Source organism: Brienomyrus brachyistius, chromosome 5 (assembly GCF_023856365.1).
Source record: "Brienomyrus brachyistius isolate T26 chromosome 5, BBRACH_0.4, whole genome shotgun sequence".
Lineage (NCBI taxonomy): Eukaryota > Metazoa > Chordata > Actinopteri > Osteoglossiformes > Mormyridae > Brienomyrus > Brienomyrus brachyistius.
This window is the reverse complement of record NC_064537.1, coordinates 28185144-28198769: the sequence shown is the minus strand read 5'-3', so window position 1 is coordinate 28198769 and position 13626 is coordinate 28185144. Positions and strand designations below refer to the sequence as shown.

Genomic DNA, 13626 nt, shown 5'->3' with positions numbered 1-13626 from the left:
CAGTGTCCATAAAAGGAGAGGCATGTTATGTTTAATTCTGAATTATCTAAAATGGGTACAAGGCTGATCTTTGTAGCACAGAACAGACGGTTACCTCAGAGAGCAGCAGTAATATTTAACGGGTCCTAAGCACCAGGTCAGTTTTGTCAGTGTTTTAGCAGGAAGCTTTCAGCCAAACTGTGGGAGACGGTCTGTCACTTTCATGCACCAAGAATGCTGCTAATGTTAAATGTCATACACATTTTATAATTGCTATGTGTTTTGTGGTTTTTAATAATGTTTTGGTGAAATTTATTTGGGAGGGGTATGATGGAAATTGAGCATAAAGATACGCTTTGGTACGGAGGTTCTGCCATGCGGTTTTGATGTTTCGCGTTATCTCTTTACATGAAATGTGACAGCAATCATGTATTTAATCAGCAGTGAAATGTGGCCGGCCCTCTGGCTCGCCGTTTCCGGAGAACATGACGTTCTTCGGTGCAACAAGCATTCATAGGAAATGTGAAAGATGTGCTAGAGGTTCCCCATCATACAATGGGAATGTAGATTTAACAAGCTGAGCACATTAGTGGATAAGGGACAGCTGCTACCGTCGGCAGCAGTGTGCAGTGGCACGGCGCCTCTCTGTGGAAACACGGACGTTCCCGGGCCTGGGTGCCTGATGTCATACGACACAGCTACACAGGAAATCACCCAAAGGTGGATCAAGGAGTTAGCTTCCATTGTTTGCTGCAATTCGGTAACAAATGTTTGAAATGTTTTAAATATCTTCTTTCAGAAAAGTTAACCCCACATTGAACATTTCTTGTGTTTTGGGGAGATAATTGTATTATTCAGTTAAAAAGAAAATGCACCCACCACCCCCCCCCACCCCCCAGTGGAAGGATTATCCCACAACTACATGCCTGGGGCTGAATCGTTCATTTCACTCACTTTTTAAAATGCTACAGTAATTGAACGACAGTGATAGAGACAATGTGCATCCAGGCTTATGCACTGGGTGAAGGGGATTTGACATACGGAAAAACAATAAAGAATTACATAACCATGCTTGAGGGCTGGGGGGGCACCCTGAAGGATATGAGTGCTGGGAGATGGGGGCCCCCTGGGCTGCTTCATATCTGTAAATATTTTAGGAGGTCAGCTGGAGATGCTGCCCAATCACTGACAACTACAGCCGAGTGGCTCTGAGTCACCTGAGGCTACACGACGGCCTGGTCACTGTGGCATTATGGGAAAGTGTGGCTGCGGTACAGGGCCACTGACAGGGACACCAGTCACATGGCAGCTGTGAGCAGACACTGAGTTAGGGCTGTGTAAGCACTCTGTACATGAATGGATTAAGACTCCGCTTACATGATATGACTCTAATTCCGTCCATCTTCCATAACTGCCAGGGAGTCAGAGGGAGTCTGTCCCTGGCAGCACCAAGTCAGGGTGTATAATATGGCAGTTTGGGGTAACCTATTTACCTAACCATGTTTTTGAAATCCTTCCATCCATCCATTTTCCAAACTGCTTATCCTACTGGGTCGCGGGGGGTCCGGAGCCTATCCCGGAAGCAATGGGCACGAGGCAGGGAACAACCCAGGATGGGGGGCCAGCCCATCGCAGGGCTGTTTTTGAAATGTAGGAGGAAATTTACACAGACACAGGGAAAACGAAAAACTCCACACACTCAGAAGTGGAATTTTGAACCCTGAAAGATGAAGAAGCTGTTATTTTATTGTTATGTACTGTAATAAACTAGCATCCTGAAAATGGCTGCTGCTTTCTCTGTCTTAATGGAGCAGATTGCCATACAGGCCAGCATTTCTAGCCAATCACCTTCGAGTTCTCCTCTGCTGGACGGGCCCTCTGGCTAACTGGCTAGCATTTGTAGCCAATCACCTTTGAGCTCTCCACTGCTGGGTGGGCTGTCTGGCGTACTGGCCAGCAATTCTAGCCAATCATTTTTCAGCTCTCTGCTGCCGGGCAGGCTGTCTATCTCACGGGTTTCCTTTCGCTCTTGACAGGATGCACAACTTTTCCTTCCTGAGCTCGTACTACAAGCACGAGGACGCCGAGGACATCCCCTTCATCTGCTCCTCCCACCGGGACAACGGCATGCTGCACTGTCACGACCTACCCCCGCTGAAGGAGGCGGGGCAACAGTGCCAGCTCAGCGCGGACTTCGCCAGCCCCTCCCATGGCACTCTGGAGGGTGCCAGTAAGAACGGCTGCATCAACTGGAACCTGTACTACAACATGTGCAGGGCTGGGGAGGTCAACCCCCACAAAGGGGCTATTAACTTTGATAACATTGGGTACGCCTGGATCGCTATCTTCCAGGTAGGTCTCCCGTAAGCCCGCTTGTGTGATTAAATGTTATTAAAAGAACAGCACTAACCCCATGATCATACGTTCTGGATTATTAGCCTCTTGTGTCCATAACATCCACATGCTGCATTCTGAAGGTGTCAGGGCTTTGGAAGAGGCGTCCTCGTCTAGGACTCCGGGCCACAGTGCGACCTTGATGGCTGGTTTCCATTAATAAATTAATTTCGGTGCCGTGTAAGACAGGGGCCTCGTATATACAGTTCTAATCCCCCGTCAATAAAGGCCTGTCTATTCCGTCAAGCATGTGAGCAGATCCCATCTGAACATGCGTCTTCCTCTACCCAGAGCCTGACAGTAGCGAGGGGAAGTTTGGGAGATTGAAACGAGATGTTCTCATAAGTAGGCATACCTGTACTCAATCCATCCCGCCGGGTCCTTGGGCGCAGCGCCGGCGATGAAGGTTCCGGCTGGAATGTCGCAGGGGGCCTTTAATATGTAGAGGCGCTCCTTGGGATCAGGCCCTGCGCAAAAGGGCAGCAGATTGAATAAGCGATGAGGCTGAATTAGCCTCGCCGTAAATTCCTCCTCGGAGCTCTGTGGAGGTCACCTGTGTCAATGGGGAGGACAGGGGGGGCTGGCCTGCTTTGCAGATCTCTGGCAGGATGGGGATCTCAGGGACGTGAGGGCTGGGGTTGGTTAGACCACAAGTGCCCATTAGCACAGACATGACCGGAGATAAGTACAGAGCCCCCCCTTGGGGTGGGGGCAGCCACTGTCATCACACACAGCTATGTGAGGTGACCCTGTGTTTTCTGTGACCCCCGACCCCCAGAAAGAAATCTCTGAGCGCCTTGCTGATGACCTCACACAACCTGTTTCTTAACCGTCTTAAAAATGAATCCTTAGATTTATTCTTCCACACGTCTGTTTCAAACTTCTCGTGCGTCTTTCCACGTGTGAGAAGGGCGGCCAGCCTCAGCAATGGCACAAACAAGCGATGGCTTTGGGATTTTCATCAAAAACCTGGGGATACAGAGTGGGGATTAATGTCGGTAATTGTGGTCTTCACAGTAATGGCTGTAATGGAGGCATTCTGCCAGTTACTGGGCAGATGACCTTTCGAATGTGAGCATTGGCGCGGGCAGAGCGTAGGCTGACATTGTCTAAAGCAGCACTTCGCTGCGCTGGACACCCTGGCCCGCTTTGGCCTCGAAACGCAGCGTGCGCCATTTAAACGAGAGCGGATTGAGCCATGGTGGAGGGCCCTCCTGGCTGCACGGAAGAGCTCACAGCAACACGATATTGAATTGATTTTGAAACAAAATGCAGGCAAAGTGTGACGCAGCACAGGAACAGGTGTTGAATATTTTCCTGTGAATGGCCCAGCTGAATTATGGGTACACTTTGAGGAAAGTGACCGTATTGGCTCAGAGGATAAATGGCAAGGTCATGCTGTCTGAACACTGTGACTTTATCACGCAAAAACGGACAAAACTCTATGATTGATTCATAATGGAGAGGTGCTCAAGCCCTCTATGGTACGAAAATGGTGTGGTGATATTAAGGGGCTCTTTTATGGTAAGTCAGGTGCTCAATAATGAAACAAGTGTTCGCATGAAGAAAATTGTGAGTCACCATTCATTTAAACTTCCTACTGCTTGGCCTGCTCTGATATGAATGAACCTCAGTGACAAATCACAGGCCTTTCTTTGGTCATGTGATGTTAGTGTCATGTTTCTATTTGACGCATTCAAAGTGCTGCCCATTGGACTTCCTTCAGAATGTTTCAGTGATGTAATTGTTTGCTTTTGAATGTATAAATTTGCTTTAGAATATCTGTTGGTACCATAGAACACTTTGGATGTCACGTACAGCCTGTTGCTATTAGTTGTGCTGTGTCATAATTCAGGGATGTCTAACCCACGGTCGTCGTCAACCTCTATGTTTCTCAAGGGTTTTCCCTGTTAGTCAGAGCGCAGCGGCGAGCTGCAACATGAAAGGCTAACAGGGCATTGTCTCTACACCAAAAAAGTTTCCACAGAGGATCGGAGCCGTGTTACTGTCGCCGGCTGTCTTTTTCTGAAGGATGAGTGTTTATGGAGGGAGAGACTTTGTGTCTGTTTCTGCGGCTCCTCGCCAGCAGAGGATGATAGGACTGCGGCCTGCTTTCGGATCAGTGCGGTTCTCCAAAACCAGGGAAGCCGCAGCAATTATTCTGTGCAGTTTAACATTTTTATTAATTTTTTTTAATTATTTTTTTGCAGGTGATCACTCTGGAAGGATGGGTGGACATCATGTATTATGTTATGGATGCACATTCCTTTTACAATTTTATATATTTTATATTTCTAATAATAGTAAGTATGTTCTATTTTCTGATGTATCACGGCACACTTGCGAGGCTTCGAGTTCATTATCAATAAATCATGAATGGATATTTTGAGGATGTACCACCTAGCACATACAGTTCATTTCTTCACCATTCCTACATTCTACACTGCGGTTCTGCTGAAATGTTCTTGCATGGTGCATTATATCAAACATCTCACACTGCATAACTTGTTACTGAAACCTGACTGAACTGAGGCACATGCACCGGTGTGGCTGTATAATTCTTATGGAAGTGAGAGACCACTGCAGGGGCGAAGAAAGTGAAACATAGAGGGTAAAAAAACATAGGATGTTCCAGAAGGATGTCACTAGGGTAAAAAAGTGAGATGGAATGTTCTAGAGGAGTGTCACTAGGGTAAAAAGGGAGATGGAATGTTTTAGAGGAGTATCACCAGGGTAAAAAAGTGAGTTGGAATGTCCTAGAGGGGTGTCACTAGGGTAATAAAGTGAGATGGAATGTTCTAGAGGGGTGTCACTAGGGTAAAAAAAAGTTAGATGGAATGTCCTTGAGGAGTATCACCAGGGTAATAAAGTGAGATGGAATGTTCTAGAGGGGTGTCACTAGGGTAAAAAAAAGTGAGATGGAATGTTCTAGAGGGGTGTCACTAGGGTAATAAAGTGAGATGGAATGTTCTAGAGGGGTGTCACTAGGGTAAAAAAAAAGTGAGATGGAATGTTCTACAGGAGTGTCACTAGGGTAAAAAAAAAGTGAGATGGAATGTCCTAGAGGAGTATCACCAGGGTAATAAAGTGAGATGGAATGTTCCAAAAGGGTGTCAGGGCAGGATATTTTGGAATTGCTGCAAGACTGTTGAGGTAACGTGATCTGGTTGCTCTGCTTCTCAGGTGGGCTCTTTCTTCATGATTAACCTTTGCCTGGTCGTGATCGCCACCCAGTTCTCAGAGACTAAGCAGCGGGAAAACCAGCTGATGCAGGAGCAGCGCGAACGCTTCCTGTCCAACGACAGCACGCTGGCCAGCTTCTCGGAGCCGGGCAGCTGCTATGAGGAGATGCTGAAGTATATCAGCCACCTGTACCGCAAGGTGAAGCGCAGGGTGTCGCGTGCATACAGGAGCTGGGAGAGCAAGCGCAGGAAGAAGGTGGACCCCAGCAGTGGGGGGACGGGTAGTGGCCCCGCCGGGGGTGCAAACGGCTGTGGCAGGAGACAGAGTGATGAGCGCCGCATGCGCTACATCCAGCACCTGGTCCACCATCACCATCACCACCACCATCACTACCACATCAGTAACGGCGGCCCAGCCGGGGGTGGGACTGAGATCGGCGATATGCTGGAGATGAAGGCCTTAAGGCCCCCGCCCCAGCTTGCGCTGCCCTCCCCCTCGGCCGAGTCGGTGCACAGTGTCTACCACAACGACTGTCACCACCAGAGGGCGCGTCTCCAACAGCCGTCCACCGGAATCATTGGGAACCTGCAGCTACTGAGTGAGCTCAATGGGGGCATGAACTACCCAACCATCATGCCGTCCATCTGCAGCCGGCCAAGCGCCACCACCAGGGCTAAGAAGGCGTCTGGCCACACCCTGACCCTGAGCAAGGCATCTGCACATCTGAACATCCCCGACCCCTACGGCAAGCTGAGCCAGCTGGTGGGGGATCGCGGTAATCTCTGCCGGTCTCTCTTCAGGTTCACCTCTCAAGGTCTGAAAAGCTAAGTCCTGTTCTAAGGCGGCGTGACGGAAGAGCTGCCCTCTGAGCGTGAGGGTCATTAGCATAATCCCTGCGGAAGCGCGGGAGCCTCGATCCCACGTTAATGCATGAAGGATTTCACAGAGACATTCGGAAGCAATAATGGTGCAATTCCCGCAATGAAGCCATCTCAGAAGAATCTGACTTCCACGCGCCTGTTAGCCTTACAAAGGTTAAAATTACAGCTCGTTATAGAGCTGAAATGTCACAGGATGTGTGGCCTTTCAAAGTCATTCCTGAAAGACAATATAATAAGACTTTTTTTTCCCTTGTACATTGAAAGTAAGACCTGATCATAACAGCTGCTCAGCTATTGAAGTGCAGCTGAATTGTGAAACTAGATCATGACGCGTCTCAAGCCAGAGAGATGAAAGATGTGTTCTTAATTTATTTAATTAGCACTTCTCAGCAAATTTATGGGTTCATGAAGTCAGTTTTCATAAGAGATGAGCTCATTTTTTTGCACATTTTATTTTAATAAGTGCAGAAGCGGGATCTTATGTAAAGACTAGCTTTCCTTGACATGCTGGTTAAATTTCTAATTATTCTGCTCATTTAGAGAGGAGCAGTGGCATTAATCTACTTAACAAGTCAAATTTAATAAAATGAGTCATTTAGTGGAGCGTGAGAACCCCATACATATGGCCGCAGGGGTGCTACAGCCAGCGTCCCTGTAGAGACGAGGATTACCGTAAGTTTTGTAAGAGTGATGCCTGAAAATCCTCTCCTTCCTGTGCTTGAAGTGCTGTTCTCCCCTAGCAGGCATGTGCCAGGCCAGAAGCTGCCTCTCAGGCCTCAATCTGCCCTTTCAAACATCGGGCGGCCTGCCGAGCCACCTGTCCTGCGAGTTGATGAGCTGCCCTCGCTGCGCCCGCATCCTGGAAAACCCCGACTTGGACCTGAGTGACTCGGACAGCGCCGGCTCCGACGGCGAGGTGGTGTATGAGTTCACTCGTGACGGCCGGCATGGGCAGGAGAGCAAGCCTGGCCGGCACCACCGCTCCCCACGGAAGCACAGGCAGAAGAATTGTCTGTCGCGGCGCTGCGACCACTTCCAGGAGAAGCTGAAGAGGATCGTGGAAAGCAAGTACTTCAATCGTGGGATAATGATCGCCATTCTCATCAACACCCTGAGCATGGGCATCGAGTATCACGAGCAGGTGAGCCAGATGGCTTCCCCAGGACCCCGTAGTCCATGGAGGATGGCTTTCTGTCATGAGTCCCCTTGGAGATCCGCTGATCTCCAATCAGATAATCCGCAGAAACACAACTAATGTGTTTAACCTGCTACGTTAGCAACCACGGGAGCGTTGAAACATTACTGAACGGCCAAAGTTTGTGTGATGCGCGCCGGGTGGACTTTATTTAAATCCTTGGCACCAGATCGCAGAGTTTTATTTACTTCTGAAAGGCATGTGGCGCACACCTGGACAGCGTCTCGCTAGTATCTGACCACCAAACGATTTGCCTGTCCTCTGATTGCCGTTGCCTGGGAATTCTGTGTGACCTCGGAAATGTCCGTGTGCCCAGGAGTTCCTTACATCTCATTACTCCGCGGCCAGCTCGCTTTGGGAGACATTGCCTTATTAGGGCTAACAGGCCAAGTTGTTATATAACTCCAGCCATGTGTCATTCCTCAGGACAGCACCCCCCCCTGGTGCTTGTGGGCATCGCAGGCTCTGTTTAGAGATCTCATGTTTGTGTCTCCTGCTGGAGAATTTCCCCATCTGATATCGGTGGCGATCTCACAGAAGCGGAGGGCTATTTGCACTTTGGGACATGTGTTATGAAGTTTGCCAGGTCTGGGGGGGGGGGGGGGGGGGGAGTTACAGAATCAAAATGCGGTGCTTTTTTTATTAACTGCTTTTTATAGTATGCAGTTTTGGGAGAACATGTTAGACTATGTGGAGAAAAGCATGATGTGAATGGATTGGTGAAGCACAGGCGCATCGTGGATGGATGAGTTGGGCGGAGGAGCGTCAACTGATAGACAGGGTGTAGGAGCATCACGAATAGATAGGCAGGGTGTAGGAGCATCATGAATAGATAGGTGTGGCGTAGGAGTGTGAAGGACAGATAGGCAGGGTGGAGGATCGACAAGGACAGATAGGCAAGGTGGAGGATCGACAAGGACAGATAGGCAAGGTGGAGGATCAACAAGGACATATAGGCAGGGTGGAGGATCAACAAGGACAGATAGGCAGGGTGTAGGAGCATCATGAATAGATAGGTGTGGTGTTGAAGCGTGAAGGACAGATAGGCGGGGTGGAGGATCGGCAAGGACAGATAGGCAGGGTGGAGGAGTGTCAAGGACAGATAGGCGGGGCATAGGAGCATCGTGGACAGATGGGTGGGCCGTAGGAACATCACGGATGGAGGGGAATGTCGTGAAAGGAAACGACTGAGCAGGTGACTGTGCACCTACAGTACATACGTTGTGCAAAAATTTCACGAACTGTAGGTTTGCCCACAATTGATAGGAAAATATCATCAGCTTCAAAGCTTATTTGCCAGCTGCTTACAAACCTTTTTGTTTCTGCTTACTATAGCTAGCTGACATTTCTTCATCCAAAACACCAGAGGTTGTATAAAAGGCACGCCCAGGAAATTATATAGTTTAGTTTTGGAAATTAAGCAAACCCCTCCCCCAAACTCCCAGCGTTCGCTGGGCCAGTGGAACCCTGCAGATGCTGCTCAGACAGGGCATCCCTGTTACAGACTGCTTTCTTTATGCATGGGAAACACACATGTGCACTGTGGCACTGCTGCATCCAGCCCCCACCACCTCCCTTACATCACCACGGTGATACTCAGCACATAAACACAGAGAGCATAATGTTATGCTAAACCACAGTGCCCTTAAAATAATACTTCCTTATGTACCATGAAAAAAAGTGCTATTTTGTAGGCCAAGTTTATGGATTCTTGTTTTTTTAATCTCCAAGTAAACTGCACATAATCCTGTTATAAAAAAGAAGTAATCCCACAGTGAAATAGCTTGCTCTAATTATATTTATTATTTTTTTGGGACATGTTTATAAAGCATTAGCCAGTCTATCAGTCTGCTTGTTAAGTATATTAAGTATATATAGCACAAATCTGCTGTGGTGCTCCGTCGTTCTGCAGGAAAAAGAATAGAAAACAGGCTCGGGCGAGTTTACAAACTATGGAACCAACAAACTTGTTCTCAGTGTTCTGTTTCTTTGCTAACACTGTGGCGAAGTCCAGCAGGCAGCGCTGTAGCACGGGCCGTGCATGTACACGGGTGCCCAGAACTGCCACTCTGTCCAGGTCACACCAACGCACTCATCTGCTGCTCTCGTTTGCTATTTCCACAGCACGGCCATCGCCTCAGAGTGTGGATACAGATTAATTAAAGTCGCCACTGCGGAGCCCTGGTTAAAGGCGAGGGCTACGCACCGCTGTCTTGCTCTCGGCAGTTTTTAATCAACACCCCGCCGGTAGGAGCAGACGTAATTGTGCCCCATACGGCGGCGTATGTCAGTGGGAGAAAAGAGGTGTCAATGGAAGCGTTTCTGCGCGAGGGACGCAGCCTTGCGAAGTGACGCCGCCAGATAAGCCATAACACTAAAGCCCAGTGCAGACTCCCTGAAGCTGCCGTAAAGATCTCCCTGAAGTTCTTCCTCAGGGAGAATCCCTGTCTGTTGGGTGGGGAAGTTGAAAACGACCAGATTTCTGTGTGGATTTTTTTCTGCTTGTAGCTTTCAGTGGCATCACAGTGCTATTGCAGTGTCTGGGAGCGAATGTGTAACTTCAGGCTGCTTCTCCTGGCTCTCTGTGAACGTGTGGATGAGGGCCAGACTCTTAGTCTTAGTAAGCGCTTCACTTGACGTTCTCCACCCTCACAGAAACACACTGTATCAGATCCTCAAACACCCTTATGCTGTGGGATTACACCATTGAGCCCAGCCTGGCCTGGGCCTCCTTTTTCAATTTCAGTTTCAATTTCAATTGCAAATATTTCAATTTCAATTGCAAATATTTCAATTTCAATTGCAAATATTTCAATTGCAATTGCAATTGAAACTGCAATGAGCATTTGCTGTAAGGAGCTGGATATGCCCCCAGAATTGCCAGATAGTTTAAGAAGACCATATGCCCTGAGCTCTTAAACTTCTTTATGAACCTTTATAATCTCTAAAATTGGTTGTTATTTCATGTCTTTTTGAATTGAGAATCATTAGTTGTTCGGTAAAAGAAGCAGACTGTAGTATCGATGATCACATACAGCAGGTTACCCTGACTGATGTCTTCTCTCTCTCAGACAAAGCCCGGCTTCCCCTTTGTTTTTCTCCGCAATAATTCAAAAGCTACTTTTGTTGTGTTTTCTTTTACCTCCACTGAAAGATTTATGGCCTTGCGTTCATTACAAATGGCCCCTTGTTTGCCTCCAGTTGTTAGCGTGGAGCTCCCAGTTGAATGTTCATTTATCCTGGCTGTGGGGATGGGTCCTTCAGATCGCATCACTCCCGTCTCGATCCGGAGTATCCGGGAAACGATGCTTCCTCTCAGCCAGATCCTTGGCCTGAGGCAGAGGGGGGAATCCTTCCCGGTAGACTTTGCAGTGATGTTGTCAGAAGCATTCTTGGAGAAAAGGTTGAGGAGCACCTACAAGCCTACCTACTTATCACTCCATTTGCTGCAACACTGGAATTAATAATGTACAGCGTGGTCTGTGTGTCGCCCCCTGGAGGTCAGTCCAGAGTAAGGGCACTTGCATCTTCGGTTGGCCGATTCAGTCTTTCGATTCAGGGAAGGGTCTTTAGATAAGCTGGCCCTTAGCTATTATACTATAAATAACATGCCATTGTGTGGACCTCAAACGTAATGTAAGCTACACTCTCTAAACAGCGTCCCTCACCATTGTTGTCTCAAACACGAGGAGCGTAATATCAATATAACTGTCCTTTCTTGGGGCTGGTTCTGTGATCATACTGATTCTGAAATTATTTCCATTAAGTGAGTGTGAGGACCCCTTCATCAAACTGTTGCCTGTTGTAATCTCTCCCAGTTGCTTATTATGTCACATGGGAGTCGATCCGGAGGGAGGGCAAGCCCAAACAGGCCCCACAGAGAGGGGAGGGCGATCTAAACCACCCAAGTCTCTCATGTGAATGTAGGGCTTGCTGAGCCAACAGGATATGGTGCCTGAATGACACGGTGTCTCACAGAGGACCACCCAATCAGATGTCTTGGTCGCACCTCCTCTAGTTGTTTGGACCCACCTCCGCTACAATCTGATTGGTTCTCTCTCTGAACAAATCATTTTTGCTCCTGCCCTCAGAACATTTTTTTGTACGTAAAACTCCCAACAGCCAGAGATTCGGGTAGTGATGCGTGTTATGTCACCGGATCCGTTCCTCATTGCACAGCCAGGTCACCACTGGGAAATATGTGTAGATGAGTGTCGAGGCTTTAAGAACTGCCGATGTTTTACAGCCCACATATGACAGAGAGAGGCAGTTCAAGGGCACGGCAGTCTTATGAAATATCGTCACTGGGAGTTCGTTTGAGCGGAAAACTACCCTAAAGCTGGATGCCACTGTGTTGTGGTGTCATTCAGGCGGGGCGGCTCAACCCATTAGGGGCTAGGTGGCCACCTAGGGGTGCAGCGTCTGACTGTGCCAGATTTCCACTGCATAGAGCGCACAACGGCCAACCACAGTGTCACTGGAGCCCCTAGAGGAACTCACACCCTCTGCAGTGCCGGCTCAGAACAGCGACGTGACACGGGTGTCCTGCTGTTATTTTACATGTATTTTTTATGATTATTCTCATCATTATTAGTATCATTATTATTATTAGTAGTAGTAGTATTTATTTACTTTTTATAATAGAATATTACATTTTTACATCATATATTATAATACAAGCCAGGGCTTATCCGTGGGCTCAAACCAGCCCCACATTCAAGCATAGGTACGAGAAGCACTATGAAATGAGGAGCAGACGAGCACGTCTGAGGCACCCGTCGTGTATCTGCTCTGTGATGCCGGGGTGGTATTATGGCCGTTTAAAATGCTGAGGCATAAACTTCCACGCTTTTGTTAATATTAAATGCAATTACCCAATTTAATAATGATTATTTGCCGAACCAGAACTGCACTTATGCTCTATTATGCCTGCCAGAGATTTCGATTAATTTGCCTTGAAACCCGTTAACAAATTATTTTTGGTCCACTTGGCTGTGTTCTGAATAATGAAGTTATTCTCACGTGTATTCAATTTTAACATGCTGCATATGATCTGAATGGCACAATGCTATATACTACATCTATTCTCACTATGGCAGAATTTTACCTCTAACCACTGCTCCCCCTTGTGGGTATACAGTGAAGCATAAAACTGAGGGTATTGGGTGCTTTTTTACAGCTTTGACTTGTGTGTTCTTTGAAAATGAGTTTCGGATTTGCAGGTTCAGCCGGTGATTGTGTTCGGCGATCCCTCAAAGCTCTCAATCTCTCGTCATGAAAATCGGAAAACAGACACACTTAGCTGGGACCCGGGGGGGGGGGGATCAGCTGGTGGCAAACAAAGGCCCGGCCCTCCAGTGGGGGGCGTGGTGATACCTCAGTGGGAAGCAAAGCACTTAACTGAGTGCACCTGGCGGCAGGATGGGGCCTGGATGGCGAAAGGCCGCGTTTGCTGTCGGCAGGTGATCCATCAAACCCCGGAGGTGCACGCGATTTTTTACGGTCGTTTCATACGGATAAAAAACGTCAGTCGCAGCTCCAGTGTTCTCCGCACGCAGCCTAGTGCCCCCCCCCCCCCCCCCCGCCCTCCCAAGAAGGCATTCCTGCTTCTCATCGTTTTGGACACGGTTCTTATCAGCTAATCTTGTGAGGAGTCCCCCCCCCCCGACCTGGTTAATCCGTGCCTTGGTAATATTGCTGCAGTTTTCCCACCCGCCTGTAACGTGGTTTAATCCCTGGGGGCTCGCAGGTGAGACCTTTTTTTACAGCCCCCGCTTCTGTACTCACTGGACGGGGGACACTAAACTGCCGTCACAATGGCATTTAAAAACAGGTCCTGGGTATCGGACGGAGGACCCCATCTGTCTGGCCCTCTCCATTACGGCACGTCGCCGATTGTTCTTGGGATAAGCCTGTATTCCCCAAAACTGATGTGGGTTTTTTTCTCTTGCTGAATGGTTTTGGAATTCCGGGACGAGTTTAGATCGAGCCCGG

The 13626-nt window shown here is 48.3% G+C and overlaps 1 protein-coding gene across 1 annotated transcript in view; it reads left to right on the top strand.

Moving 5' to 3' along the window:
- LOC125742123 (voltage-dependent T-type calcium channel subunit alpha-1H-like) overlaps positions 1-13626 on the top strand; it is a 47366-nt gene that overhangs the window by 10316 nt on the left and 23424 nt on the right. Inside the window, 4 exon segments of the mRNA XM_049013803.1 lie at positions 2016-2331; positions 4584-4676; positions 5557-6331; positions 7178-7578. Of these exon segments, the coding sequence (XP_048869760.1) occupies positions 2016-2331; positions 4584-4676; positions 5557-6331; positions 7178-7578 (1585 nt within the window).